Source organism: Falco naumanni, chromosome 4 (genome assembly GCF_017639655.2).
Source record: "Falco naumanni isolate bFalNau1 chromosome 4, bFalNau1.pat, whole genome shotgun sequence".
Lineage (NCBI taxonomy): Eukaryota > Metazoa > Chordata > Aves > Falconiformes > Falconidae > Falco > Falco naumanni.
The window spans coordinates 64,712,025-64,737,393 of NC_054057.1; the positions used below are offsets into that span (position 1 = coordinate 64,712,025).

Consider the following 25,369-nt stretch of genomic DNA (forward strand, 5'->3'; position numbering starts at 1 on the left):
AGCAACAAAACCCCAGGCAATGCCTGCTGCTGACTCTGAGATGTTTTCCCTGTAAAATAAAGCACGTTTCTAACCTCAGCACTGCTTCCAGATGAACAACTGAACTTTTTTCTCTGGCTACTCTTATCAAAACCTTGCGTTTTCTTTTCCTTTTTTTTTTTTTTTTTTTAATGCGATTGTGCCAGAATTGGCATGCCTTTGAGCCAATGCAGCTGGAAGTGCCTTTACAAGAAGGGGGCAAAGATTATTATTTCTGTGGCTAAACCAGCCCAGACCCACGCAGGCAGCAGCCCAGCCTTGGTAATGTCTGAAATTGCTGGTTTGCATAAATATAGTTTTGCAGCACACAAAAATGCAAGAAACGTGGCTGTTTGCAGGTGTGCATGGAGGTTTCTGCAGGAAACTGCAAAATCAAGCCAAGCGCCTGACATCCTGCAGCCAACCACTGGGACCCCCTCTGTGCTCCTAAAAGAAAAGCCAAATTTCCCACTTCCCTGCCTATCCCCATCCCCATCTTGGGGACATAACACCACTACCATCACGTACCCACCGGCAGCAGCGGAAGACAATAAGCAGTGAGAAATCAATATAATCCTCCTTTTATTTCCACTTTGTCGTGAGTATGTAACGGCATCACACCCGAGTTTATGTTTGTTTAAAAAAAATATCATACTGCATTTTTTCCCCCCCAACGTTCAGAATAAATGGTAGAAATGTAATAAATGTAAACTGCACTTGGCACCATTTGGATCAATAAATAAACTTCAAAAAAAAAAAAAAGAGAGAGAGAAAGAACGCATTACGTAGATGGCACACTATGGTATCTAAATAAATAACATAAGTTACTTCGAATAAATAGAGAGTATCTAAAATATAGATGCATTGCATCAACTTCTGCAGATGGTCGGTCAGACCCGACAATACCGGAGGGGAAATGGGTTAATCCGGATGGTGCCGAGTGGAGCCGCGGGCTGGACTGCATGCTCCCCCTGCTCCTGCCGGCAGCGGTGAGGCAAGTCGCCTTTTTTCCCTTTTTTTACTTCTCCCCCCTCCGCACCCCGCTCCTCTTGGGCCTCAAATTTGAGGCTACGCCTTGTTTAACCACGAACAAAACCACGTGGCAGCCCTATTTACGACGGGAGGAAGGCTGAGGTTTCAAATACCGCCGAAAAATCATTTGTGTTGATACATTGGGAAAGTGATTTCTTCCTAGCAAGTTCCTGTACCTGTTTAAATAAGGAACACTTCCTTTGTGAGCGCTTTCATCGAGTGGAAACAATGCTGTTAGAACCCATTTCCCCCTCACAGATACCAAACTGGGAGGGAGAGCATGTCAGCAAATGGGATCCCAACCCATGCGAGCGACCGGTGGATCTGAGCCAGAGCCACGGCGCTTCAGCCGCCTCCTGCACTGGCCAGCGTTACACAAACACAGGCACGCACGTATAGAATGTGTATAGTAGACCACAATGAAACGCCCCATAACTCATTGTCGGAGAGCCGGCATAACATCACACTCATATTTTTGCGCTGTCACAACCACGAGAACAGTTTTAAACATCTCCTCGTCTTTCCAAACCTCCTGATTTTTCAAACACCATCAAACACCCTCATCTCCTGGGGAGCAATGCTGCGGCAAACAGCAAAGCTGCAGCGACAGATAGGCAAGCTGCACAAAAAACAACCTAAGAACACCCTACCTGATGGACGTTGCACGCTCTTTATTATTATTAAAATTAATTAACGCATGGGATGATGAGGAAGGAGCCAGATGAGACTTTGCTATAGCTTTGAGTAGGGAATTTTCCATCCTTTTTTGCCCTTTCTGCATTGTAGACATTCTTCCGGACAGCTCCAGCTCCTATTACAGCAGAGAGGGCTGTAGAAATGGAAAGCATTAAGGAAATATCAGCCTTTCTATTGGAACCATATTTCCATGCCCAGGCGGCAGCACAGCGGTGCAGGACGGCACGGGCCAAGCAACGCTCCTGCAGCGGAGCCGAAGGAGCTTCATGCAGAAGATGGACCCCAAGTGAGATGCATGAAAGCCACGCAAGCAAAAGCCACCCTTTGGCCATGGCTGTGATGCCCCTGCTAACCACAAGACCTGGTCAGGGAGTCTTGCTGTTGCAAATCCCAGCTGCACCCCAAAAAAAAAAAAAAAAAAAAAAAAAAAAAAAAAAAAAAAAGGCAGGCGCAGTGTGCGTGGCCGCCGTGCTGGCAGCAGCAGATCCCAGGCACTTCCCAGCACCTCTGCACAGCCTGCTGCTCAGCTGCCAGCAGGGTGAAAGGGGAAAAAAAGGTTAATTGGAGCTGTTCATGTTGGGTTTAACACACACAGCTTGCACATGGCGTTTCCCCCCCCATCGCATCCGTTTTTTTGGGGTTGCAAGCCAGGTTTGTGCTGCGCACAGGTGCTGCTGGGGGTGTTTTGCAGCTGGAAGTTAGGAGAGTGGGTCTGGGGTGTCCGAGCCCCCTCTGCCTGCTCCTGAGCCCCCTCCACCTGCTCCCGAGCCCCCTTGCCTCCCTGCTGCTCCCAACAAGACCCTGGCAAGATGAGGGTCCCCTTGGGGCTGGAGAGCCATCAGCCCCCTCACACCTGCAAGTCAAGGCACCCTAAATCCTAAATATTGCGAAAAAATGTCCCAAACCAGGGTGCGAACAGTTGCTTGGGGAAATGAAACAGCTCTGGTATCTCCCAGGCACCCGCTGGGCTCAGGGTACCGCCAGCGGCAGCAGCCCTGGGAAGCCATCCTGCAAATCCTCCTCCCATGGCGCCTGGTCCTGCACTGCCTCCGCAACACCTTACCTTGCTTTATTGCTCTAGTGCCTTTTTATTTATTTTTTTTACTGGAGGCTTCTGCAACAAAACTAATTTTAGTTTTATAGTACTGAGAACTGGAAAGCACCCAAGTCCTTCAGAGTGCAGTTGTTATTATTATTATTATTATTATTATTATTATTATTAGATTTGGGTGCACGTGCTTTTTTTTTTTTTTTTTTTTTTTTAAGTCAAGAGTGAGCGGATTATCTGCTGTGAGCATGGCATGGATCACGCTGACAGCTGCCCATCTGCTGTCCCCATCCTGCTCCCACTGCGCACCCGCTGGCTGCTTAATTTTGAGACATCTTTTCCATTTCCATCCAAATCCTATGATGCAAACTCTCCCTTGCAGTGCTGCAGCACCTTGCAAGGCTTTTTTGGGGAGCTCCATGCACCTGCAGCGTGGCTTGAGTTTGTCTGGTCTCAGCAGTGTTTGCACGCCCAGGGTGCAAGCTCAGCACCCCTTGCTCACCAGCATGTGCAATGCCCCAGGGACAGGTTCAGCCCTCTGTGCCCACGGCTGCCTTCTCCCTTTCCCAACAGCGAGGGGAAAACTCTGTGCTACAGAGTGCAGGCTGCCTTCCTGGGGGCGCCGGGTGCGCAGCCGGCCCTGCTGAAGGATGGTGTTTATATTGCTTCACTACATCCTGGCTTCGCTCAGCCGAGAGCGGCGTTTGGATGAAAAGCAAGAAAAAAAAATATCCCACCAGCCTGGCCCTTTGCAGAGGTCTGGAGTGCTGCTGGTCGCCTGCCGGAGATGGAGCGGGGAGAGCTGTCTCCCAGCCCCAGCCGAGCTGGCTGTCCTGGGGGATGCTGACCTGCTCCCCAAAATCCTGCAGCAGCAGCTGCTGGCTGCTGTGGGCATCGACACAAGCACTCCTGCTCATTGCTGCCGCTCTGGGAGGGAGGTGCATGGGACTTTTCCCCCCCCCGTTTAGCTGGACTGAGGAGCTGGGACACTGTTGTGACCAGGGGGCGGCAAGCAGAGCATTTTCCCTCGTCTTGGTTAATGCCCAGGACATGACACCAATATTCTCCTTCTGTTTATGATTTGCTTTTTCTGGGAAGAGGGCCAAGGGGAGAAAACCCATCAATCCCAGGCAACAAATATAGCCTGCCCAGAGAATGCAAAAGTCTGCGGTCTCATTTATTTCTCCGCAGAGTAAACAAGAGTGACACTGCTGTAAATGTGAACTGGAGCCAAACCCCAGGCCTGCATCCCCCCTCCCGCGTGATTCCAGCCCCACCGAGGCGATGGGCAATACTCACGTGCCGCGGCCGGGACAGCCACTCTGGCTTTCGGGGGATGCTGAACCGCGGATGCTCCTGCCCACGCTGCAAACCCGGCGGAGGGTGGCGAGTGCCACGGCTTCGCTGGTGGCCTCGTGAGGCTCTGTCACCTCCCTGGTGGTGGCAGGTCTCCAGCCCAGCTGCCCGCAGAGGGGGGGGATGGGAGGTTAATCCAGTTACTTCAGATTATCACGAGTTTTAAGAAGAAAAGCCTGTGGCTGTGGGGAGCGAGGCGATGGCAAATGGGGCTCGGGTGGGCACTGGGAGCAGAGCCAGAGCCTTTCGCCCGAGTGCAAACCGCCGTCGGTGCATCTCTGCTCCCAAACACAGGGATCTGGGGTGCCAAGTTGCCCCTGGCAGTGCAGGGATCCCAGCACGGTGGTCACAAAACCCTGGGAAACCCCCGCAGGGGGCAGCTACAGGCTGCAGGGCTCAGCCCCCGTCCTGGGGCACCCACAGCCACCCAATGCACCCCACACCTGTAATGCACCCCATAAGACCCCCGTGCATGCAGCACACCCTGTCCAGTACCACACACCGCACCGCAGGCAGCAACACCCGCTGCGCAGGAACACCCCGCCTGTGCATCATGCTGGTGTGTGCAGCAGCACACCCGCACCCGTCACCTCTGCCGTGTGTGGCACACCCCCGGCAGGGGACTTTGTGACACCCCCTCTGCCGGCAGCGTGACCTGTATGTGTGACACGGGATGCGCCCTGCGCACGCCATGCATCCCAAGGGTGGAACATGCCCCATGCATGTTGCACACCCACTGTCATCCTCCGGAGGGGCTGACAGGGACCCCTGGGCCACCTCCAGCGGGGGACAAAAGCCACAAGCAGCTGTCACCGCTCCAACAACCGCAGCCTCCACCGTCACCGACAGCCACATCTCTAGTCCTGCGCAGCGAGGAGGACAGCAACGCCGAGGGATCCACCAGCGGCTCAGTCTCTCCTCCTCCAGCCAGAGGTCTGGGGACCATCCTCCTCCCCCCGCCGCAGCCCCCGGTCCCTCTGCCTGCTGCCCAGCGGGGTTTCGGGGCTGGGGCATCGCCTCTCCCGCCCACTCCTCCCGGGGGGGGCCCCGGCCCTTCACACGCAGCCGCACTCCTTGGCCGAGAGCTCGTTGACAGTGTAGTAGCGGTTGTAGGCATCCAGGAAGGAGACGTCGTCGTCGTAAGCCAGCGGCCGGCAGCAGGGTCGAGCGCGGACCTTCTCCTTCTTGATCCTCCTCCTGCTCCTCATGCTTTTCAGTGAGAGGTCGTAGCTCCGGACGGCTGCCTCGCAGGTGCCGCTGCAGTAGCGGAAAAGCACCGTCTCGTCCGACTCGTAGCCCAGGCCCAGCTCGCTGACGCTCACCTCCAGCTCCTTCAGGGCACAGGGTTTGTGGCGAGCTCGGGCACGCTTCCTGCGGCTGCCCGCCCGGGGGAAGAGTGGCAGCTCGTGGCCACCCGAGTTCATGGCCTGGCTGTAGCGCTCCACCAGTGCTGAGATCAGCTGCCGGATCTCCCCCTCTGTGTAGCTCTCCAGCAAGCTGCTGTCTGCAAGAGAAGGGGTGAACGTTAGTGGGTGTCCCTTGGGTAGACAGATGTCATCCAGGAGGGGGGTCCCTTGGGGTCAGTGGGTGTCCCCCAGGATGGAGGTCCCTTGGGTAGATAGATGTTCCCCAGGATGGAGGCCACCTAGGGTGGGTAGGTGTCCCCCAGGATGGAGGTCGCTTGGGGTCAGTGGATGTCCCCCAGGATGGAAGTCCCTTGTGGCTGGTGGATCTCCCCCAGGATGGTGGTCCCCTGGGGCGGTGGCTGTCCCCCAGCGCTGGCTCCTGGCTCCCTCCATGCCCGGCAGCAATGACAAAACCTGCAGAACCCAGCGCTGCAGCCCGACAGCACCGCCCAGGAACCAGCTTTTCTCTGTGATGGGCATGAGACGCCCCAAGGCTTTAAAACCCAGCCCCAAGGCCAGAGATCCCTGTGGCCTCGGGAGCCCCAGGGTGGCTCCAAGCCACCCCCAGCCCACAAGGGGAGGGCAAAAAAATCCCCAAATCCCCTTCCCCCCCTTTCCCTCTTCTGCCTTATTTTCATTTTTTCTCCCTACGAGCTCTCCCCTGCCTGGAGCCGTCCCAGACAGCCCCTTCCACTGCACAACATCAAGTGCATCCTTCAAAGTCAACTGTGTAAGGGGGGAATCCCATCCCCTCGCTCACAATTAACTCCTGCCACGGTCACGCTTTCCACGGCTGCGGCCGGGAAGGGGCAGCCCTGCCTCTCCGGCACGGTCACACGCCGGCACCACGGCTGGGATGCCAAAGGGACCAAGTGCCTGCAAAGAGCATCCTGGTAGGAGTTAAAGATGCCAGCGCTACTCCTCAGTGGCATCATCTCAACGTGCCAAAAAATACCCCCATAAAAGTAGAAAAAAACCCCAAATTCCAACCAAGACATGCTGCTGCAGAAAAGCTGCGATTGGACTGGGGAGAAACACCAATTTAATATTTGCACTGTTTCCCTACGGGCTGGGTGGAAGGGCTGCCCCCCCTGACAAGACCCCCGGGCCAGCAGCCAAGACACAAACTGTCCGCGACAGCCGCTAGGAAGGTCCAAGTCCCTTAGTCCTAACCCTAAAGCCCAGGTTAGTCCAGCCCGGCGCTGGGGGAGGCACAGGAAAGACGGAGGAAAGCATAATTTGACAGCTTGTCATCGATTTCCAAATCTCAACCCAAAAAGTTCTTTATGGTTTGGAATCAAAACAAACACGCCGGCGAGTTTCAGCGAGCTGCCAGCGCGAGGGGCGAGCGGCGCTGCGGGGTAAGCCGCTGCCTCCCCACAGAGCGGGGCCGTCCCCCCTCATCTTCAGCTCCTGTTTGACATTTTGCATTTGTGCAGAAAATAAAATAAAATAAAATAAAAAACATTAAAAAAAAAAAGCCATTTGGAGCTCAAAAAGCAGCTTCTTTGTACTAAGATGAGCTGTTTGTGTTCAGTTCCCTGTGTGGAGAGCTGACGTGCTTGCACCAAGGTTTGGTGCCCAGCATTTTTGCAGGACCCCCCCAGCTTGCTGGCCCAAGCACCCCCCGCTGCCCCCTAAACTCCCCTTCAGACACTCCTAAGGGGATGCACAGAAGCGAGAGGGCGGCGGGCAAAGCAAATGGGGAATAAACCCGGTGGGCTGCGTCGGGCTTTGTTTGTGCGCCGAAAGCTGCCCCGCTTGGGGGTGGGGGCCGGATCCTGCGGGTGTGGGGGGGACGGTGCCCGGGGCAGAGGCGCAGCAGCTTACACTGGGAGAGCAGCGAGCTGTGGCGTTGCAGGGCTCGTGGGGATCTCCGCAGAGCTTCCGGCAGCGAGGAGGAGGAGGATGCCCGTGAGGAAGACAGCGAGGAAGGCAAGGGGCTGTATTTCCGGCTTCCGTTGAACATGTCTCTACAAACTAAAATGGATAACATGGAACTGAGGAGCATCGATGCAATGGCTGCAAACTTCCATACCTTCATCTTAGAGCAAGTCAGAACATTGACACTCTGCAAAACAGGCAAAACAAATATCCTTATTACGTGGCCTCCACCCGTGGCCCCCTCTTCCCTCCCCCCATTCCCGTGGCTCAGGCTGGCTGACCATCTCCCGCGGGACCACCAGCATCCCCTTGGCTTGACCTCATCCCCTGCACTCTCCCAAGACTTGTCTGCTGTTGCAATAGGGAAACTGAGGTAGGGAGCTACGGCACAGCCCAGGGCTGTGCTGCAAATGGGAAATTGCCCGTGGCGGGTGAGGGTGGCCTGGGGCTGGTGGTGGCAGTGGGGACACAGCGGTGTCCTCAGCCGGTCCATCCCCAACAGCACACAGGCCGGTGGGCAGGTGGGTGTCCACTCCCCACGCCCCGGCTGCAGCAGGGGCCAATATTGCAGTGGGTGGCTGTGCGTAAAGGATGGGCAAACTCATGTCACGCCGCCCTGTGACACTTCTTTGCCCGGCGCATCCCTCCTTGGGACATGGTGAGCAGCAGGAGCCCCCAGTGCCACCACCCTCCCCACTCCCCCCAGAGCCGGGGTGCAGTTTGATGTCCCTGCCCTGTGGTGAGGTGCGCCCAGCACTGTGAGTCTGCTCCTGCCAGCCTGTCGCCCAGATGCTCCAGGGCAGCCTGAGTCCCTCCCCGCTGGTGCACCGACGTGGCAGCTCCACCAAAACCAGCCAAAATCCTGAAAACCTCAGGAACAAAAATGAACAGGGTGGCTGGACCATCCTGGCGCGGCTGTGAGGTCTGCGGCAGCACCGGCCACCTCGGCGGTTGTAGCCCAGCAGTTTCTCAAAGCACAAAAAAACCTGGCTGGCATTTCCCTGGCGGGCGAGCTGGGCCCTTACCTTACACCATTCCATCTTCTCCATCGAAACCAGATTGGATCTGATGGGATTTCACAGCTGACCCTGTGGCCAGGCAGGGCAGCGGGGAACTGGTCCGGGCTCCCATCAATGGCTGTCGGCCATTAAATCCCCATCAAAGACAGGCTCTGGAAAGCGCCACGGACTTGCAGCCGCCTCCTGGCCCCTTTTTTTATTTCAGCTCCTTGCAAACTCCAAACATTTCTCCTTTTGAAATAAATTTTCCACGGGGGGAAAAAAAAAGAAGGAAAGAAAAAAAACCCAAAACAAAACCAAGCAAAAAAACCCAACCCCAGTTTAGCAATATTTGCCAAATAGAATTTACCAGGGGGAAAAATGTTTATTTTAAAATGGAATTTGACAGGTTCACTTTTACTTTAGAAAACAACAAGAAGGCTGTGAACGCTGCCTCATCGCCAGCAAGCCTTTATTTTACAGGATGCAGATAATTGCACATTAACTAACAGTAATTATATGCCCTGTAGGTTACAAGATAATTGTAGAACCCAGCCAGACTCTAAATATTTTCAACTGGGCTATAAACAATGCCAAGCTAGAAAAAGAATAGTTTGGCCATATAAGGAGGCAAGACCATGAAATCCCGACGGGGGACAAGCGGCGAGGCTGGCCGAGGCACCGCGCCGACACGCACCGGCACCAAAACCTGCATTGGGGCCAGGGTTCACAGCCGGCTGGTGGGGAGCGTCACAGGCACGGTGGTGGGCAGCATCACAGCACTGTGGTGGGGAGCATCAAGGGCACCACCGTGGGCAGCATCACGGCACTGCGGTGGGGAGCATCACGGGCACCGCCGTGGGCAGGGTCATGGGCACCACAGTGGGGATGGTGGCGTCCCCCTCTGCCATCGCTCCTCCTCCCCAGAGCCAAGGTCAAGCCTGGCTCCCCATCCTCTGGGCACGGGGAGGATGCAGGAGGCTGCTGGGTGTGTTTGCATCGACGTTCGTCATCATAATTAGGTGCCTTACGTTCCGATTCCCCCTCTGAGGTAAGAGCAGGGAACAGGCACCGAAAATGCTCACCGGCACCAAACAGCTCCCAGCGAGGCAGCGGGATGGGCACTGAAGGGTGAAGGACCAAGGAAATTGCAGTTTGTTCTGGGAGAGCGGGCAAAATCCAGGGGATGAAGGGCCAGGAGGAACCAGCAGCACCCAGAGGTGGGAAGGGACCCCACCTGCAGCGGCAGTCGCCCCCCCAGGAGGAACAAGCAGCTTTGGGCAGCTGGTGTCCGAGCGTTCGGGGAGGGGACCCCATGGGGCAGCCAGGACCTAGAGCTCAGCCTTCACCGCTGCCCCCCCGGGGGGCTCTCGGGGCGCTCAGCCCCTGCTCAGCCCCCTTCACCCTGGGCCGGTGAGGAAAACAGCAAGGCTGCGACACTCGATCTGTCCACCTGAGGAAGGGCCCCTGGCTTCTTGCAAGCCCATAAAATTTTAGGAGAGTGGTTTCATCCTGTAAAAAAGCCTCCAATTTCAGCAGCCAGTAATTTTGGCCCCCACCCACTTGCCAGTGACCTTTCAAAAAACTAAAACCCCAGTTCCAACGTGCAAAACAATAATAATAAAAAAAATATTCCAGGCTTTGCCTGTGGTTTCTCTTGCTCTAAAAAGCCACAGACCGCATGTGCCAGCCTGTGGGGAAAGCTGAAGTTTGGGGTGGGGGGAAAGGAAAAACACACACGCGCACGCAGGAGTCGCAGCCGTGACTCACCCAGGACGGGGTTCCAGCAGCACCCTCCCATCTTTCTGGTTTCCACATACTTCAAACCCACTCCCAGTAAGGATAAATAATCACAAGGGGTTTGACACGTGCTCCCCTGGGCCCGCTGCTGCAGGCATGGCTGGGGGGTCCCCACCACGCTGTTCAGACCAGGGGGTTCGGCCCTGCTGGCTCAGCCCTATCCCGCAGCCCCAAACTCTCCCCGCTGCAGACCTGCACCCTCAGCTGCCCTGGGGCGGTGGTTTGCACACGAGCATGCAAAGCATTTGCAAGGAGCTGAACCGGGCAAAGCCCGGCGAGCTCTGACGACAGCTCTGGCCATGCTGAGTGGGGCCGAATCCTGTGGGGACCCAGGGCCAAACCTCCACACCTCAAGTGGCTGCTATCAAAAAGTTGCCTACAGCTACGGCTCAGCATCTGCTGGGGCAAGTGGTTGTAAAAATCACAGACTCACAGAACAGTTTGGGTGGCAAGGGACCTTAAAGACCACCTCGTTCGACCCCCTGCCATGAGCAGGGACATCTTCAACCAGACCAGGTTGCTCCGAGCCCCGTCCAGCCTGACCTTGAACACTGCCAGGGATGGGGCACCCACCACCTCTCTGGGCAGCCTCTGCCAGCGCCTCAACACCCTCAGTATAAAAAATTTCTTTCTCATACCTAGTCTGAGCGTTGATGTGTCCAAGTCTTGCTCCCACTGGCATGGCGAGCCTCCAGCTGGGGAACACCAGGGTCTCCCCCATCCAGACCCCACAGTGCTGGGCATGGCCACTGCTGAGTCTTGCTGCTGCTCTTTGCTCCAGTCTCATTGCAGCTACTGCACCCTGCAAGAGTGCAGCCACCTCCCTGCATCGCCTGCTCCGGGCTCAGCACTGCAGGATGGGTATCCCACATTCCCAGGATCAGGAGGCAGCCCTGCCACCCTGGGTACCCCGACTGGCACCCAGGCCTGGAGATTCACCCATTCAACCCAGACTGGTGGCTCGTCCCTCAGGCTCAAAGCAATTTTGGAAAAAGGTTGCGTTGCATGGCTGGGGATGGGGCTCGGCTGCGAGGCAGCTGGGGTCAGGGGGACAAGGCTGCTCCGGCTTTGCTCACTCTCTCCGGAGGGGATGGAGGGACACAGGAAACCCAGGGCTTTGGGGTGCCACAGGAGCTGTAGGCACAAAATCATGGCTGCAAGGATGTGCCAAGGGACCGGTGGGGAGCACGCGGGCAGGAGGGATCCAGAGAGCTGCAGTCTCACTGGGGATGCCCGGTCCTTGCACAGCCTCTGCCAGCACAACCCCCCTTCTTTTCACGGGGCAAACGGGCAAGTACAGCTGTGCTGGGCACCCTGCTCGGCTCTTACTGCACACCGCGGGGAGCCAAAACCCATGGAGCCATCCCAGCTTTCCGAGCCGGCTTCTGCCCCAGGCTGTGCCTGTGCACTTACTCCAGCCCCCAAATACACCCATGGTCCATGGGTTCATGCCCTGGGTTTGCTGCTGGGGGGCTCTTGGGCTGAGTCCTGGTGGGGTTCGGGTGTTCACAGCCACGTTACATCCCGGGGAGGGACCCAGCGATCCTCCCTGTCTTGATGAAAGGCCAAAGTTTGCACTCAGCTTTCCTGGAGAACAGCCCAAAAGCTCCCTATTTTCCTGCATTCTCCTGATAACCCATTAATGTGATCACAACGGTCTAGCCATGCCGTGCCTGCTGCCAAGCAGGAAACTCACCCCTGCAGGAGAAGACCCTTCCCTGCCAGGCAGCTCCCAAACCAGCCCCGCTCCGGCATGAAGCCTTTGCTCCGGCAGCCTCCTCCGCCCTCACCTGCCCTGCTCACCCCACAGCCGGCTCCTGCCAGGGCTCACTGCTTCCCAGGCAGAGAAAAAAACACTCCGTGCCCTGAGGAACTGGAAATCTTAAGGAAAAGCAACAACTACCAGGCCAGCCAACTCCCATCGCTTTGTCTGGAGGGAGCAGGTTGATTATCGTGGCTCGCCCCGCCACTGCAGATCCCCCCAGAAACCCTCTGTGAGCTCCTCGTCTTTCTTTTCAAAGAGGATCCAACAAACCCACCCCACGGCCCTAAGTAAACTTTTCCAAGGCTTGATTCCCATCACAAAACCAAAGTCAAATCAACAGAGACTCATTTCTGGTTGGGAGTTTTCTCCGCTTCAGCTCCCGAGCGCCGGTGTTTCCGCTGCCTTTTCCTGCTAAACCAAAGAGCAGCGCCCGCGTCCCGCAGAGACATCGCCTCCGCTCACACCACCAGAGCATTTCGGGCTTCTCGGACTTCCCTCGCTTTTCATGCTCTCGGCTTTTCTCATAGCTCTTTTTTTTCTAACCCATTTCCAATTTTTCCAGCAGACTCTCAGGTTTTCTTTCCAGCACCCACTGATCCCTTAAAGCCTCAGCTCCTGGAGTCACGAGATGAGGGAGGAAAAGCAGAATTTTACTTTTTTTACCCTAAATCTTCCTTGCTGGAGGGGGAAGGAGGACAGTGAAAACTTTCAGTCCTGATGCTTTAAAGCCCAGGAAACAGAACCCAAAAGACATTATAATATAAGTGTGTCATAAATTTTCAGTCGATTCATGCTTCCGGGCATTGATTCATTATTTTCAAGTGCTAGGGCTCAGCCACACTGCAAGAATGGATGAGGCCACGGAGTGGCCGAGGGTTTTTTGGCAACGCAAAACACTTGGAAAGACGAAGGCCTTGACGGAACATCAGAGAGAGCTTCCACCTGCCACACACTGTTTATTTTAGTGCCTTACATGGGAGCCAAGCTGCTTTGAAATCCTGGCTCCTCATGACTCACCCCGCAGGAATTAAACAATTTCCATCCAGGCTCATGGTGAAGGAGCTCCAGGGGCTGCTGAGAAGCGGCTCCTCCAGCAGCAGCCTCCAGCTCAGCGCCTGGTCCTGCTGGGAGCGCGGTCCTGGATGGGACAGGGGTGGCAGAGAGACATCGGGGCAGCCTTTCCCCAAAACCTGTCACAAGCTCCTGACACGCTTTTTTGGGAACTGAACCCCTGCAAGGAGCATCGGCATCTCCAATGCCCCCAGCCAGGACTGCCTGCGGCAGGGTGGCCGATGCCCCAGGGTCAAACCCACCCCAAACTGGCAAAACTGGCGCCAAAATGGGGAGTGTGGAAAGGAAAAATGCCCCAAACCCTGATCTGAGTTGAACTGTTGGATTTTCCTGCTCTTTTGACAGTAGGTGGGGGCATAAGGGAGGGGAAGAAGGACAACGTCCCCATCTCCAGCTCTGTGCTGGAGGGTGCTCCGGGGCCATGGACTGCCACCACCTCAGTGCAGCCATCCCCTTGGCTGGGGACACGGTGCAGTGGCCTCCTGAGTGGCTCTCCCAGCCCGGCACGGCGGCACAGCCTCATGCTCTGAACTCCAAAAGCGACGATGGCCACAGTGCGTCCCACACCCCGCAGCACTGGCTCGTCCCTGCGCCGCCTTTCCCCCCCTCCCCAGCCCTCCCCGCTCCCCCGTAAGCAAAACCAGAGCCGAGCGCAGGACAGATGGTTCTGCTTTTCCTAAGTGAAAACCAGCCCAAGACGAGAAACTCCAAAGCTCTTCCTGCAGCCCCAGCTTCCCCCGGCCCCCCCCAAAGGAACAACCACAAATGAGCCAGACTCAGCCCTGGGCTTCTCAGGGGAAGCCTCTTGGGGCAACCACCAAAGCCCCTCCTGGCTGCAGCCACCCGGCACGGCACCAGTGAGGAAACGGCAGTGGTGGAGCCGATCCTGGACCCGCAGGATGGTGGGGAGGGAGAAGGGGCCGTGGCAGAGCTGAGGGAGCATCAGTGTTCCCGGCAGTGCGGGGAGCCCCTCGGCTGAACACGCCAACCATCGGCAAGCTGCGCCGTTCCCACGCTTACATGACATTTACATTCGGGCTGAATTATGGCGGGTTTGGTTTACATCTCTCTAAACAGCTGGGTAAAAATAAAAAAAAAAAAAACACAAACCACCACAACCCCATCATCACAATAAAAATAATAATAATAAAAAAAATATCCTCACCAAGCCTGTGTGACACAGCTGAAGGATTTGCAAGGGGCACGCGCACCCTGCAGTGCCGCAGGCGATGCCGGGGGGTGACGGCCACACCGTGCTCCAGGTTGTGGCTGGAGAAGAAAGATGTCACGGCTCTGCCACAGCTGGGACGCTGCATCAAAATGTGAGCAGCAAGGTCTCCGGGGTGCAGCTCTCCAGCCCTGCTGAGCTGAGCCTTGGTAGCTGCCGTCAGACGCAGCAGCCCTGCCCATGGCCCCGTCCCTGTTCCCACCATTTCCCTCGTTTCGGACTTTGGGGAGCCAAACCCACTCAAAGCTGGGCTGAGCACCAGAGATGGTGCCAGGAGGTGGCAGGAATTTCGGGTGCATTAACTCATCTGTGCTGTATGCTCATCATGCATCCTGAGGCACCTCTGGTGACGCGCCTCGCCGAAGGGCATCATCTTCTATCCCCACGGGCCACAGAGCTGGGAGCGAGCAGGCAAAGGCCCCCCCCGCAGTCCCCATGGCATGGCCAGAGCCCCGAGCCAAGGAGGAGATGCGCTGTCTGTGTTCCTGAGCCGGGGGAGCCCCCAGCAACTGATGGGAGCTGAGCCAACGCTGCCAGCGAGGGGGGTGGGAGCTCTTCAAGGAGGGGATGGAGCACAGGGGAGGAAACCCCTGATTTGCACCACAGCTGAGGGGCACATTGAAGCGCCAGCATCCCACCACCCCAGCTGGCACGGGCAGGAGAAGCCAAATTCACCGGGATGGAAACCCCAGCGCCAGTGCACTGTGCAGCGCCCAGCACCCCTCCGGTGCCCCCAGCCCAGAAGCCTCACGGCCACGACCCACTCACCTCCCACGTCCCCCCAGAGCAGAGCCGGCCCCACTCAGACCCATTTTGGGGCTGGGTTCCTCCAAGGAGTCCTCGCCAGCCAGATGCCAGGATGGTGCTGACCAGTCCCACCGTCTCCCATCCCTCCCACAGGATTTGTGCTCTCACCGTCCGGCGTGCGCCCCGGCACGGTGTGGGGCTGCGGGGAGGCAGGCGGCCCCACGGGACGCATCCGTGCCCTGGCAGGCAGCGCCGGCACCTTTGATTCCTTCCCCAGCGGTCCCACGCGGGTTTTCATGTCATTAATTAACAGGGGATACGAAGCGGGTGCCCAGCGGGGAGGAATCCCGCTGCAGATGTGCAGCTGAGCGCGGTGGCGTGGCCATTCCTGCCGCGGTGTCCTGTCGGGTCCCCCCCGTTGGGACTGGCTCAGCCCCGGCTGGGCTTAGCTGGTCCCTGCAAGGGCAAATAAAGATGCTGCTGCTCCCCCTCCAGCCCCAGCTGCCCTCGCCTCCCACCCTGCCGCTCCCGTCCTTGCTGCTCTCTCCATCACTCGCAGGGGCACGACGGAGGCAGAAACACAGCTGCAATATAAATCAGCATTAAAAAAAAAAAAAAAAAGCAAAAAAAAAAAAAAAGCAGTGGTTTAAATGCAGCACGACTCACTGCAGCGCTCACCCTGCCCCGCCAGCTCAGGGATACCCGGGTGGTGGCTGCACGGGGGTCTGGGGGCACCCGGCTGGGACCTGCACCCTTCACCCCCCCAGCTCTGCAAATAAATCATTGAAAACATCACACTTCGGGGATCTCTATTCATCTTTCTAGCTGCAAAGCAGCCAAAGCCGTTAAAAATCCTGGCAGGCTGGGCATGGGCGCTGTGGTCCCCAGCTCGTGGTTTCCAGCACGTGCTGGTCCGCAGCCCAGCGGCTGCACATCCCCACTGACCCCGACAAGGTGCGGCTGCTTCGCCAAGGTCAGCGAGGCTGCGGCAACCCAAAACCCTTCATAAGCCGATTCAGCCAGTTCTAAGCAGCAGCAAGAGCTGCCCTTTATGATATAAGATGAGTAATTACAGATAAAATTACTATAAAATGCCTCAGGAGGGTACCGCTCGGCACAGCAGCTGGAGCTGAGAGCACGGTTTGTGGCATGGCACGGAACAAGGCTGTAATGGGGAACGAAGTGGGAATAAAACCTGCACAAAATCCCACTGATGCAGCCAAATCCCATTTGCTGATGGGCAGAGAAAATACAAATCTATCATCTGAAATCCCACCAAACCCAGGATGGTTTCTGTAGCCCTGCAGGAAACCAGCGATAACTCCAGGAAAAAAAAAAAAAAAAAAAAAGGCACACGCAAGAAGCACCCCCAGTGCTGGGCACCCATGGGTGCTGGTGTGCTGACAAACAGCAGCCTCGTGCACTGCCCTACACCGTTTCTCCAGCCCAGAATTTCCCCCTCGTGCTGAAACCTGAAGTCTGAACGTCATTTTTTTATTTTCCTTCGGAGTGACAAACCACCCCTTCATGCACTAAATAACCCCGTGATGCCAAAAGGGGGTGGTTTGTCAGAGGAAACTAATTACTGTGGCTTGTTTGAACAATCCCAGTGCCTCGGGAAATAGGGTTAAAAGCTTAAATTTTGGCAGCGAGACGGAGTCCAGGCCCCAGATGTGCTTTCCTCTGGGCTGGTTTCGACACTGCTGGTATCTGTGAGTTGCCACGGGTGTGCTGGAGGCAAAATCTCTTTTTTTTTCCCAAGAAAAGCAAAACCTTCGGTGGGATCCAGGAGGAAAAAACATAACAGAGGCAGGAGGGCAAGAAGGCTACCATGAAAGCATCACCTCCTCCCACACAGCAGCTTTGGCCATTTTCGCCTTCCCTGTTTGTAGGGTTTTCTTTCCTTGCGGATTTGGCTGGTGTCATGGCACGCTCCAGCCCCCTCCCAGATCCCCAGAGGGGTCACTGTGCTGCAGTGTGCCTCAGTTTCCCCTTTGCAAAAATGCCCTGGGAGCAACGGCCCTTGAAAACCTCCATGTATTAATTCCCCATTTTTCCAGAGCAGTCAGAGGTGGGAGCAGAGTGGCCACCTCTGACTTTTCCACATATCTGGTGGGCTGGCATGGTCCCTTCAGCTCCCACCTTAATAATTCCTGTTCTTGTCCCCAGAGAAACAGATCCTGCCCTAACGCAGCATCCCTGCAAGCAGGAAATGAGCGGTGCCAGGGACAGGATGGAGGAGTTACAGCCTCTTGGGTGCCCTGCGAGGGATGAGCAATGAGCACCCATGCACATCCCTCAACAGCATCCCTCAACAGCATCCCTCAACAGCATCCCCCAACAGCATCCCCCAACAGCATCCCCCAACAGCATCCCAAGCAAGAAGTGCAGGTGATGCCAATGCCACCTCCAGCCTGGTGGTGGGAATTCCCCCGTATCCTCGCTCCTCTTATCCCTACATATATTTAATTTCTTTTTGTACAAAAGGAGCTGGCTTGTCAAGGCGCCCGCCAGGGATTACAGCGCTTTGCTAAGGGCAGAGAGACCCGAGAGAGGTTTGCAAATCCAATTTGCACTAAACCCTTCCAGTGGGTTTTGGACGGTGCACAGACTAATATCCCATTAGCATTTACTGTCCGACTCCAGCAGCAACCGCCGACATATTGAACCACTTAGCACTGCTCCAGAGCGAGCAAATGAGGAATTCCTCCCGAGACAGCAACAGCAGTAGACTGGGAATTGAGCTTTTGGGTGGAGGAAGTTCAGAACTGGGGGATGCCTGGGATAAAGAGGGCTGGAGATGACGGGAATAGCTGGAGGGTCTCCAAAAGGCAGCAGATGTGGGTCACCTGGACCTTTGCATGCAGAGATGCCGATACGGTGGCGCAGCATCATGCTGATACAAACGGACACATCCCCTGAGCCTTCCTGTTGTCACAGGGAAAAGCCGCTTGGGATGCCCTTGGGGACCAGAGGCTTTCCGAATGGAAAAGCCACACAGCTTCCAAAAAAGCCAATTTTGCCCTTTGATCACACCCAGGAATCAGTGTGTGGGAGAGCTGCGGTGGCACTGTCCTTGCCACCTGGCTGCTGTCTCCCACAACTCCAGTTCAGATCCAATCGAGCTTGTGGATAAGAGACTGGGACCAATTTTCCTGCCCCCAGCTGATGGTGTGGTGCGCTCTGCGCTGCCACAAAACACTGTTCGCAATCCCAGCGCAGCCACCCAAACCCTGCCCGTGCTCCTGCAGAGGAGCCGACAAGGGAAGCGAGGGGAGGGCAGGATGGTTAAGGGCTGCAGAAAGGGACAATCTGCCCCTTTTCTGCCACTTCTCCACCTTTCCCAGCCCAGAGGTTGCAGCGGGACCCACCGGCGCTGCTCAGAGCAACAGGAAATTAAAGCACGGCTGCTGGAAGATAACGGCGCGCTGGAGGAAGAGCTCCAGCAAGATGGATCGTCGTGCATCTCTCCCGCTGCCTGTGGAGCGGAGCCGACAGCCACAGCCAAGCTCTACACCCCGCCGTCCCCGTCCCGGCGGGGAGACCCAGGCATGCTGATGCCATCTCTCCTCCACTGCCGGTGGCCCATGCAGCCCATCCTGCTGCAGCTTCTGTGCTGGTGTTTGGGGATGGAGAAGATCTATCAGCCCCAGATCTGCTCTGGGAGGCAGGCGGGGGCCAGACCCCTCTCTCCTCCCCATCAATCCTCTGTCGTGGAGACGCGACCGTGAGCGATGCTTTGCCGGGGCACAGCCCTTCATGCCCACACACCCGCCTCTGTCCGTGCTTGGAGGGCTCGTGCCACCCAAATCCCAGCTGGATCCTTCCAGCCTCTCCCTTGCCCCCCCCCAAGCCCAAACTGCCCTTGGGTGCATCCCCACCCTGGTTTGGGGCAGCGGGGCAATTCCACCAGCACCCAGCCCAGCTCAGTGGAGCATCACTGCCAGCGGCTGCCTCCTGCGTCCTCTTGCCACGTGCGGCGGCTCTGCCGCTGGCACCGTCCCTCCCAGATGGCTCCATGGAGCTGCTAAGCCTCAAAAATGTGCTCTTAATAAGCCAGCACCACTTAATGAAGACAGCAGCTGCCCTATTAAATCAGAGGCAAGTCTTTCCTCAGGGACACCCTGGAGGGATGGGACTGATGACCCCGGGTGGGATGCAGCATCTGCTCGAGGGGATGAAGACATTTTGGTTTGTACCCAAGGTTTTGGTCCCCCCATGTTGCACAAGGGCACAGCATCCCTGCCTGTCCTGGAGAAGGCAGCAGAGAGGGAAAAGCCCCAGGGAAAAGCCAAAAGGCCACTCCAGAACCTTGCTGGGATCATCCCCTGCCTGTTCCTCTTGGCACAGCTCTGCTGGCTGCAGCCCAGAGCTGCTTGGGGACCACAACCACTGGGATGGATGCCACAAGGATTTGGGATTTTGGTCAGTGGCACAGGGATGAGCTGAGCCTGCTCTGCTCCAGGAACGCAGCACGAAGCTGACTGGGGCAGCAGGACCAGGGGCTCTGCCCCAGGAGGTCCTTGGCCACCAGCTGCCTTCACCAAGTCCAACAGCACCCATGTTTTATAGGGGCAGGTCAGGGAGCAACAACAACCGGCGATAAATACACCCTGCGCTCGAGGCCAGCTCCAGCACAGCACAGCCAAAACCAACATTATTAAAGGCAAAAAAGTCACCACAAGTGGCGCAGAAGCCCGTGGGCTGGTCAGTGATGCGAGTGTGCAGCTAACAGCGATGGCTGTCACTGGTGAGACCCAGAGGTAGCAAAGAAGGGGCAAACGTGGTTCTGACCCCCAGGACTTGAGCAGAACATGTTTGCTGATGGCCGGCTGCCCCTGGAGCTGCCATGGCCTGGAGGGTGGTGGGCTGCCAGCCCTCCATAGCGCCCGATGATGATGGCTATTTGCTCCATCCATCCTCCAAATCCTGGCCTATTTGCTTGCTTTAAATAGGCTTTGAAAATTGGCACTCATTTGGTTCCTCTGGGGACACATTTTTTCCCTGGGAAGGACTAGGGGTGGGCTTACAACCACCTCACCCCTCTGCTTCAGCCTGGAAAAAAACAGGCCAAGATGAAATCAAGGGGGTCCCTAAAGCCAGGAGCCCTGCTAACAGCAAACCTGCAAGCCCAGATGCCGCTCACGAACGATCTCCTGGCACAACACCGGGCATTGTCCAGGAGAGCTCACGGATGAGATTTATTGCCCTGCCCCAAGCACCACGCAGCCAGGTCCCTGAGCTGTGAAAAAGCTGCTGAAATAGAGAAAAATGCAACTCCTGCTTTGGATTATTGCAGCCTGGAAGCGATGCTAGCTTCCCCTCCTGGCACATCTGCTGCTGCGCCAGGGCTGTGCAGGGATGCTGGCCCTTCAGAGCACTGCCTTCACCCAGCAAGGGCCCGGCAGGGCTGCCCTGCTCCCTCCCAGCAGCCACCATCCATCCTGTTATACGCTCGGTTTGGACAAAGTTCAAAGGAAACCTTTTCTGCTGAGGAAAAAAAAAAATGTGGTTCCATCACCATCAAAACGCTTCATGAAACCCAGCGTTGATGCGGCTGACATTGCTTATTAGGGGACTGAGATGCTGGTGACGCGGCCTTTGAACAGCTACAGAAGGAAATGCTTTTTTGTTGTCGTTCGAGAACAACGCAGTGGCAAATAGATTGTTTCAATTTAGCTCTTTGGATGTTGAGTTACAAAGTGAGCCCGTTTTGGGTTTCGTGACGAAGAAGTAACGGGAATAAAACTGCTTCTGGCATTTCCCTTCCCAGGGCGGCTGCAGAGGGGGTCACGTCATTCTTGTGCTGGCGGGATGCTCCTTCACATGAAAGCATCTCTGCACCATGCCCGGCACAACCAAGAGGGAGCACGTTTGGGCTTCTCTTCTTCTCCTTCAAGTTCAATGGGGAAAGACTACTCCAAACTGGCCAAATCCCAGCAAAACCTGGGTTGGGTGGGATGTCTCCAGTCCAACCAGCTAATGGTGGAGCTGGAGCAGATGGCTCACCCTGACCAAGGCACTGGTCTGTCCCATGGCTGCATCACTGTGGCAGCACTCCTGGGGTGCAAAGTGATCCCTGGCACGGTGGGAGTGGAGGGGCTGGGTGGTACGCAGGTCCTCTCACCCCCTCCCCACACACGCTGAGCCATGGGAGCTGCTGGAGTGGGACCACATGCTGTTGCCCCAGCTGGGCTTAGCAAGGGTCCTGGAAGCGGGCTGGTGCACACGTGCTTTAGCTTAGGCCAGCAATGAAATTGCCTGTGGCACCAAGGGAAAAAAACCAACCACATCTGTCCTGAGCTGTGCTACTGCACCTCTTGTGATGGGCCCCTGGACCCTCCCTCTGCTTGGCACCTCCCTCTCTGCCAAGGCTCAGCCCCGCTGGGTACCATAAGATGCTCTGTCGGCAGGGGCTGGCATCAACAGGCAACTGTTGGCTCATTGTGACCCCCAAGCCCACCCCTGTGTGGGCACAGCGTGGCTCAGCATGTCGCAGGATGGGGCTCTCCCAGGCAGGACGCTGTGTGCTGAACACCACCGCAGTGGGCGCACGCGTGGCATGCTGTGCTGGGGACAGCCAAGGTGACATCTGCTCTGGTCGCGCTACTGGCCGGGCTGCGTTTAGGGCCACATGAGAAGTACCTTGACCTCAAAAATGTGGACATTGCAAATCTTGGCTCCTCCCTTGCAGCTCCCCGAAGGTGGAAATCAACCTTGCAAGCACGGCTGGAGCCTGGAGCCTGGCAGGGCTGTCGGAGAGCAGCCCACCGAGGGGCCTTTGGCTGGGAGAGCAGGAGATGGTGGCGCGGGGAGCTGTGATTCACGTCTGCACCGTGGGAGGGCACCCAGAGCAACGCAGCCAGGCCCGCACCAGCACCCAGCACCACCCAGCGCCACCCAGCCCTCCCTCAGCACGGGCACCCAGGGGCGCCCACCTCCCAGGGAGAAGGGACACTGCAGCAGTGCCTGGACCTGCATGTCTCCCTCTGGCTGCGTCACAGAAAACTGGACCAGCTCCTCTTATTTACAGCCCAGGGGCTGGATGTCACGAGGCCTGGAAGGTGCTGGGCTCCCCCCTTGCCCTCACAAATCCCGTGGCCACGCAGCCCAGCGGGAGCCTGGCCCTGGGGCCGCATCCTGCCGCGAAGCAGCTGCAGCCAGGCACAGCCTGATGGCAAAGCGGGAGGGACAGCTCGGCATCCCGTGGGGTGCTGCAGCTGGCGTCGGGATGCGCTGCACCTCCTCTGCTCCTTCCTCCAGGCAAGACACGAGCTGGACCAGGACTGAGCAAGCACTTAAAAATCCAGCGCTATTTAAAAACTTGAGATGTATTAACAGGTAAGTCCCATTTCTCCCGCTCCCAGCCCAGCCCTGGACCTGCTGGGGACGGAGGTGCAGGATGAACCCACGGGCAGCTCCGCGGCGGCACCGAGGATGCTGACGCTGCGGCACTGCCCCAGCCCAGCGCACATCGCAGCACGGCATCGCTGGCTCTGCTTTGCAGCCCCGAGCCAGCGCCACGGCGGGTAGAGCTGGGTCTGAACCGAAGGCCTGGTTACAGCCAGCAGCTCAGAAACCAAAACCAAGCGCGCAACCCTAAAATCTTGCACGGAGACCCCCCCCTTTCCTGCTTGATTTTTCTGCTTTGTGCCATGCAGCATCTCGGCTGCTTCTGCCGTGAAATCTAGGAGCACCCGTGAGCCCGAGAGTCTGAATCTGGGATCCAGAGCTGATCCTGCCTTCAGATCTGGGACTTCAGCACCCGTCCAGGACTCGCACGCCGCCGCCGTCAGCCCCTTCTCCCGCCGCAATAAACGTGCCCTCGACCCGGCGCCTAATCGCGCCTTGGCTCCCGAAGCAGCAGTCGGATTTCCATCGGTGCCGGCTACAAGCTTCCATATATGTGCAATAAAGACACCCGAGGTCCAGGGTGTTTTTTTAAAGCCTCCGTACAGCCCGCAGCCCGAGCGGGAAATTCCCTCCCTCGACGCCGGGATGGAACCGGCCTCCCAGTGCCCGCCGGGCTCGGGATGCGGTGCGGGCAGCGGGGCTGGGGCCGGGGGAGGCGGGGGGATGCCGGGGGAGCCCGGCCGCCCATCCTGCCGTTCCTTACACTAATGTTTAGACAGGCGGCGTCCCCCCCCCCCCCCCCCGCGAACAAGCCGCCCCCCGCCCCGCTCCCGGCTCGGCCTGCCGGGACGGTCTCCAAGTATGAAGCAAACTCCTGCTGCAGCCCGAGGGCCGGCGAGCGGGTGGTGGGCGGCGGGGGCCCGATCCTGGCTCGCCCCCCCCAGCCTCCGAGCCAGCCCAAGTCACCCGGTTCTGCCCCGTTCGCGGGGCGGCAGCACCCGGGCGGGGGGATAACGCGCGGCGAAGCCTCCGGGGACGCCCCCGGGGGAAGGGGGCTCCGCCGGGACCCCCGGAGCGGGGCCGGGGGGCAGGACCCGCCCGGCGTGGGCAGGTGCCCGGCGTCGCCCGCGGGACTTACCTGGCGGCGGGCCGGGGCGCAGCGCTCAGCGGCGGCGCCGGGCCGGGGCCGGGGCACGCGTGGGGCCGGGGGTCGCCATGGGCGGGGGGGGCGGCGGGGCTCGGCACGGCTGGGCTCTGGCACGGCGGGGCTCGGCTCGGCTGGGCTCGGCCCGGGTGGGCTCTGGCACTGCTGGGCTCCGCACGGCGCGGCTCGGCACGACTGGGCTGGGGCTCGGCTGGGCTCGGCGCGGCTCGGCACCGCTGGGCTGGGCTCGGCTCGGCGCGGCTCAGCACGGCGCGGCTGGAGCACGGCGCGGCTCGGCTCGGCGGGGGGGGCTCGGCCACCGCCTCCTCCCCGCGGCGGGGGGCGGGTTCGGAGCCGCCGGGTCCCCCCGCCCCGCCCGGTCCCGCCTCCGCCCGGTCCCGAGCCGCGCTGCGCCCCGGTCCCGCTGCCGGTCCGGCCCCGGCCCTGGCCCTCCTGGTGCCGGTGCCGGTGCCGCCCCCGCCGCTCCCCCCGCGCCACCGGCCGCTTCTCGCAGCGGAGCCGACGGGCCCGGCCCGGCCCCTCCCCGCCCCGCCCGGGAGCAGCCAAACCCCCCCGGTCCCTGCCCCCGGACCCCTGGTTCTGCCCCGGAGCTGCGGCCGGCCCCGGTGCTAGCAGCCCATAGCTCCCTTAGCGCCCCGATCCCCTCCCCCGGACCCCCCCCGGTCCTGCCCCGCAGCCCCGGTGCTGCCCCCAGTCCCTTCCCCGGATCTCCTGGTTCTGTCCCGCTCCCCCCAGTGCTGTCCCCGCTGCCCCTGGTCCCTGTCCCGCATCGCCCGGCTCGCCCTGGTCCCTGTCCCCAGACCCCCCTGGTCCTATCTCGGATCCCCCGGTGCTGCCCCCGGTCCCTGCCCCACTCCCCCCAGTGCTGTCCCCGGGCCCCCCGATGCTGCCCCCGCTCTCCCCGGTCCCTGCCCCCGGACCCCCCCGATTCTGCCCTGCAGCCCCGGTGCTGCCCCGCTCCCCCCAGCGCTCCCCCCCGGACCCTCCGGTCCATATCCCCGTTCCCCCCAGTGCTGCCCCCAGTGCCAGAGCCCTGTCGGGGGGGAGGCGCTGGGGGCCGTGCGGCCAAGGGGGCTTCAACCTGTGCGGCCCTGACCACACAGGACTCCGGCAGGCAGCGAGCCTGGGACCCCCCCCCAGCAGCAGTACCAGGGGAGCCCCCTCAACCCCGTGCCCACCGAGGGCATCCCTGGGGTCACCTCACAGTGGTCTCTGGTCTCCGCAGGGCAGCTGCGGCTTGGTGGCACCGGCACCACTGGCTTGTCGTCTGGGCTTTGCCCACAGTGGCTGCAGGGCGAGGACAGGTGGAGCGGGCGGTGGGATCCCGCACACGTGGGGCACGGGCTGGCCGAAGACACGGAGACGGGGGTCGCACTTTCTGTGTGAGAAACAAACCGTCGGGTTGGATTCACCCCCATGGCACACGCGGTCCTTGCGCCCGTTGCCGAGTCAGGAACCAGCGCGGCCACACAGATCCGCAGCTCCCAGGCTCCGGGATGAGGCTCCCGCTCTGCGGAGATGCCCGAAATCCCAACCAAAAGCCAGGTCCATCAGATACACCGGAAAGTTGTACTTCATGTTGGTCAAAGCTAAAAACCCCAGGAGTGCATCACATTCCCCAAAAGATTCTTATTAAATTATACTTTGTCAGTTAAAATGTTCTTCACGTGCAAAATGTTTTATTTTTCAGTCTCATCCCTTTATCTCATCCCAAAAGTTTCTTTTCTCCAGCAACTTCTTGGTTTGCAGAAGAGAAAGAAACGGTTTGGAGCAACCCAGAGACGATGGTCTTTCCCAGCTTT

The 25,369-nt window shown here is 58.4% G+C and overlaps 2 protein-coding genes across 5 annotated transcripts; one reads left to right on the forward strand and one right to left on the reverse strand.

The window, feature by feature from the left end:
- Positions 1-587: 587 nt before the first annotated feature.
- Positions 588-23,590, reverse strand: NRTN (neurturin). Of its 4 annotated transcripts, none has more exons than XM_040592044.1 (4): positions 23,541-23,590; positions 7,387-7,536; positions 4,094-5,654; positions 588-1,879 (listed from the first exon to the last, which is right to left on the reverse strand). In XM_040592044.1, exons 2-3 carry the CDS (start codon positions 7,523-7,525, stop codon positions 5,206-5,208), a joined length of 588 nt encoding a protein of 195 aa, XP_040447978.1. In that variant the 5' UTR covers positions 7,526-7,536; positions 23,541-23,590; the 3' UTR covers positions 588-1,879; positions 4,094-5,205. The 4 variants fall into 4 exon arrangements, with proteins under 4 accessions (XP_040447978.1, XP_040447977.1, XP_040447975.1 ...); XM_040592043.1 differs by having other exon boundaries at positions 7,387-7,627; positions 23,541-23,587; XM_040592041.1 differs by lacking the exon at positions 23,541-23,590 and having other exon boundaries at positions 7,387-10,737.
- LOC121087249 lies at positions 17,452-23,328 on the forward strand. Its single transcript, XM_040592038.1, has 2 exons — positions 17,452-22,390; positions 22,711-23,328. Exons 1-2 carry the CDS (start codon positions 21,684-21,686, stop codon positions 23,168-23,170), a joined length of 1,167 nt encoding a protein of 388 aa, XP_040447972.1. The 5' UTR covers positions 17,452-21,683; the 3' UTR covers positions 23,171-23,328.
- Positions 23,591-25,369: the final 1,779 nt, after the last annotated feature.

Coding starts and splice junctions, on each gene's coding strand:
- LOC121087249 (XM_040592038.1), top strand. CDS start 21,684: ATGAGAAGTACCTTGACCTCAAAAATGTGGACATTGCAAATCTTGGCT. Junction 22,391..22,710: donor AACTTGAGATGTATTAACAG/GTAAGTCCCATT, acceptor TGTGCCATGCAG/CATCTCGGCTGCTTCTGCCG.
- NRTN (XM_040592041.1), bottom strand. CDS start 7,933: ATGGACCGGCTGAGGACACCGCTGTGTCCCCACTGCCACCACCAGCCC. Junction 5,655..7,386: donor CAGCTCGCTGCTCTCCCAGT/GTAAGCTGCTGC, acceptor CTTCTCTTGCAG/ACAGCAGCTTGCTGGAGAGC.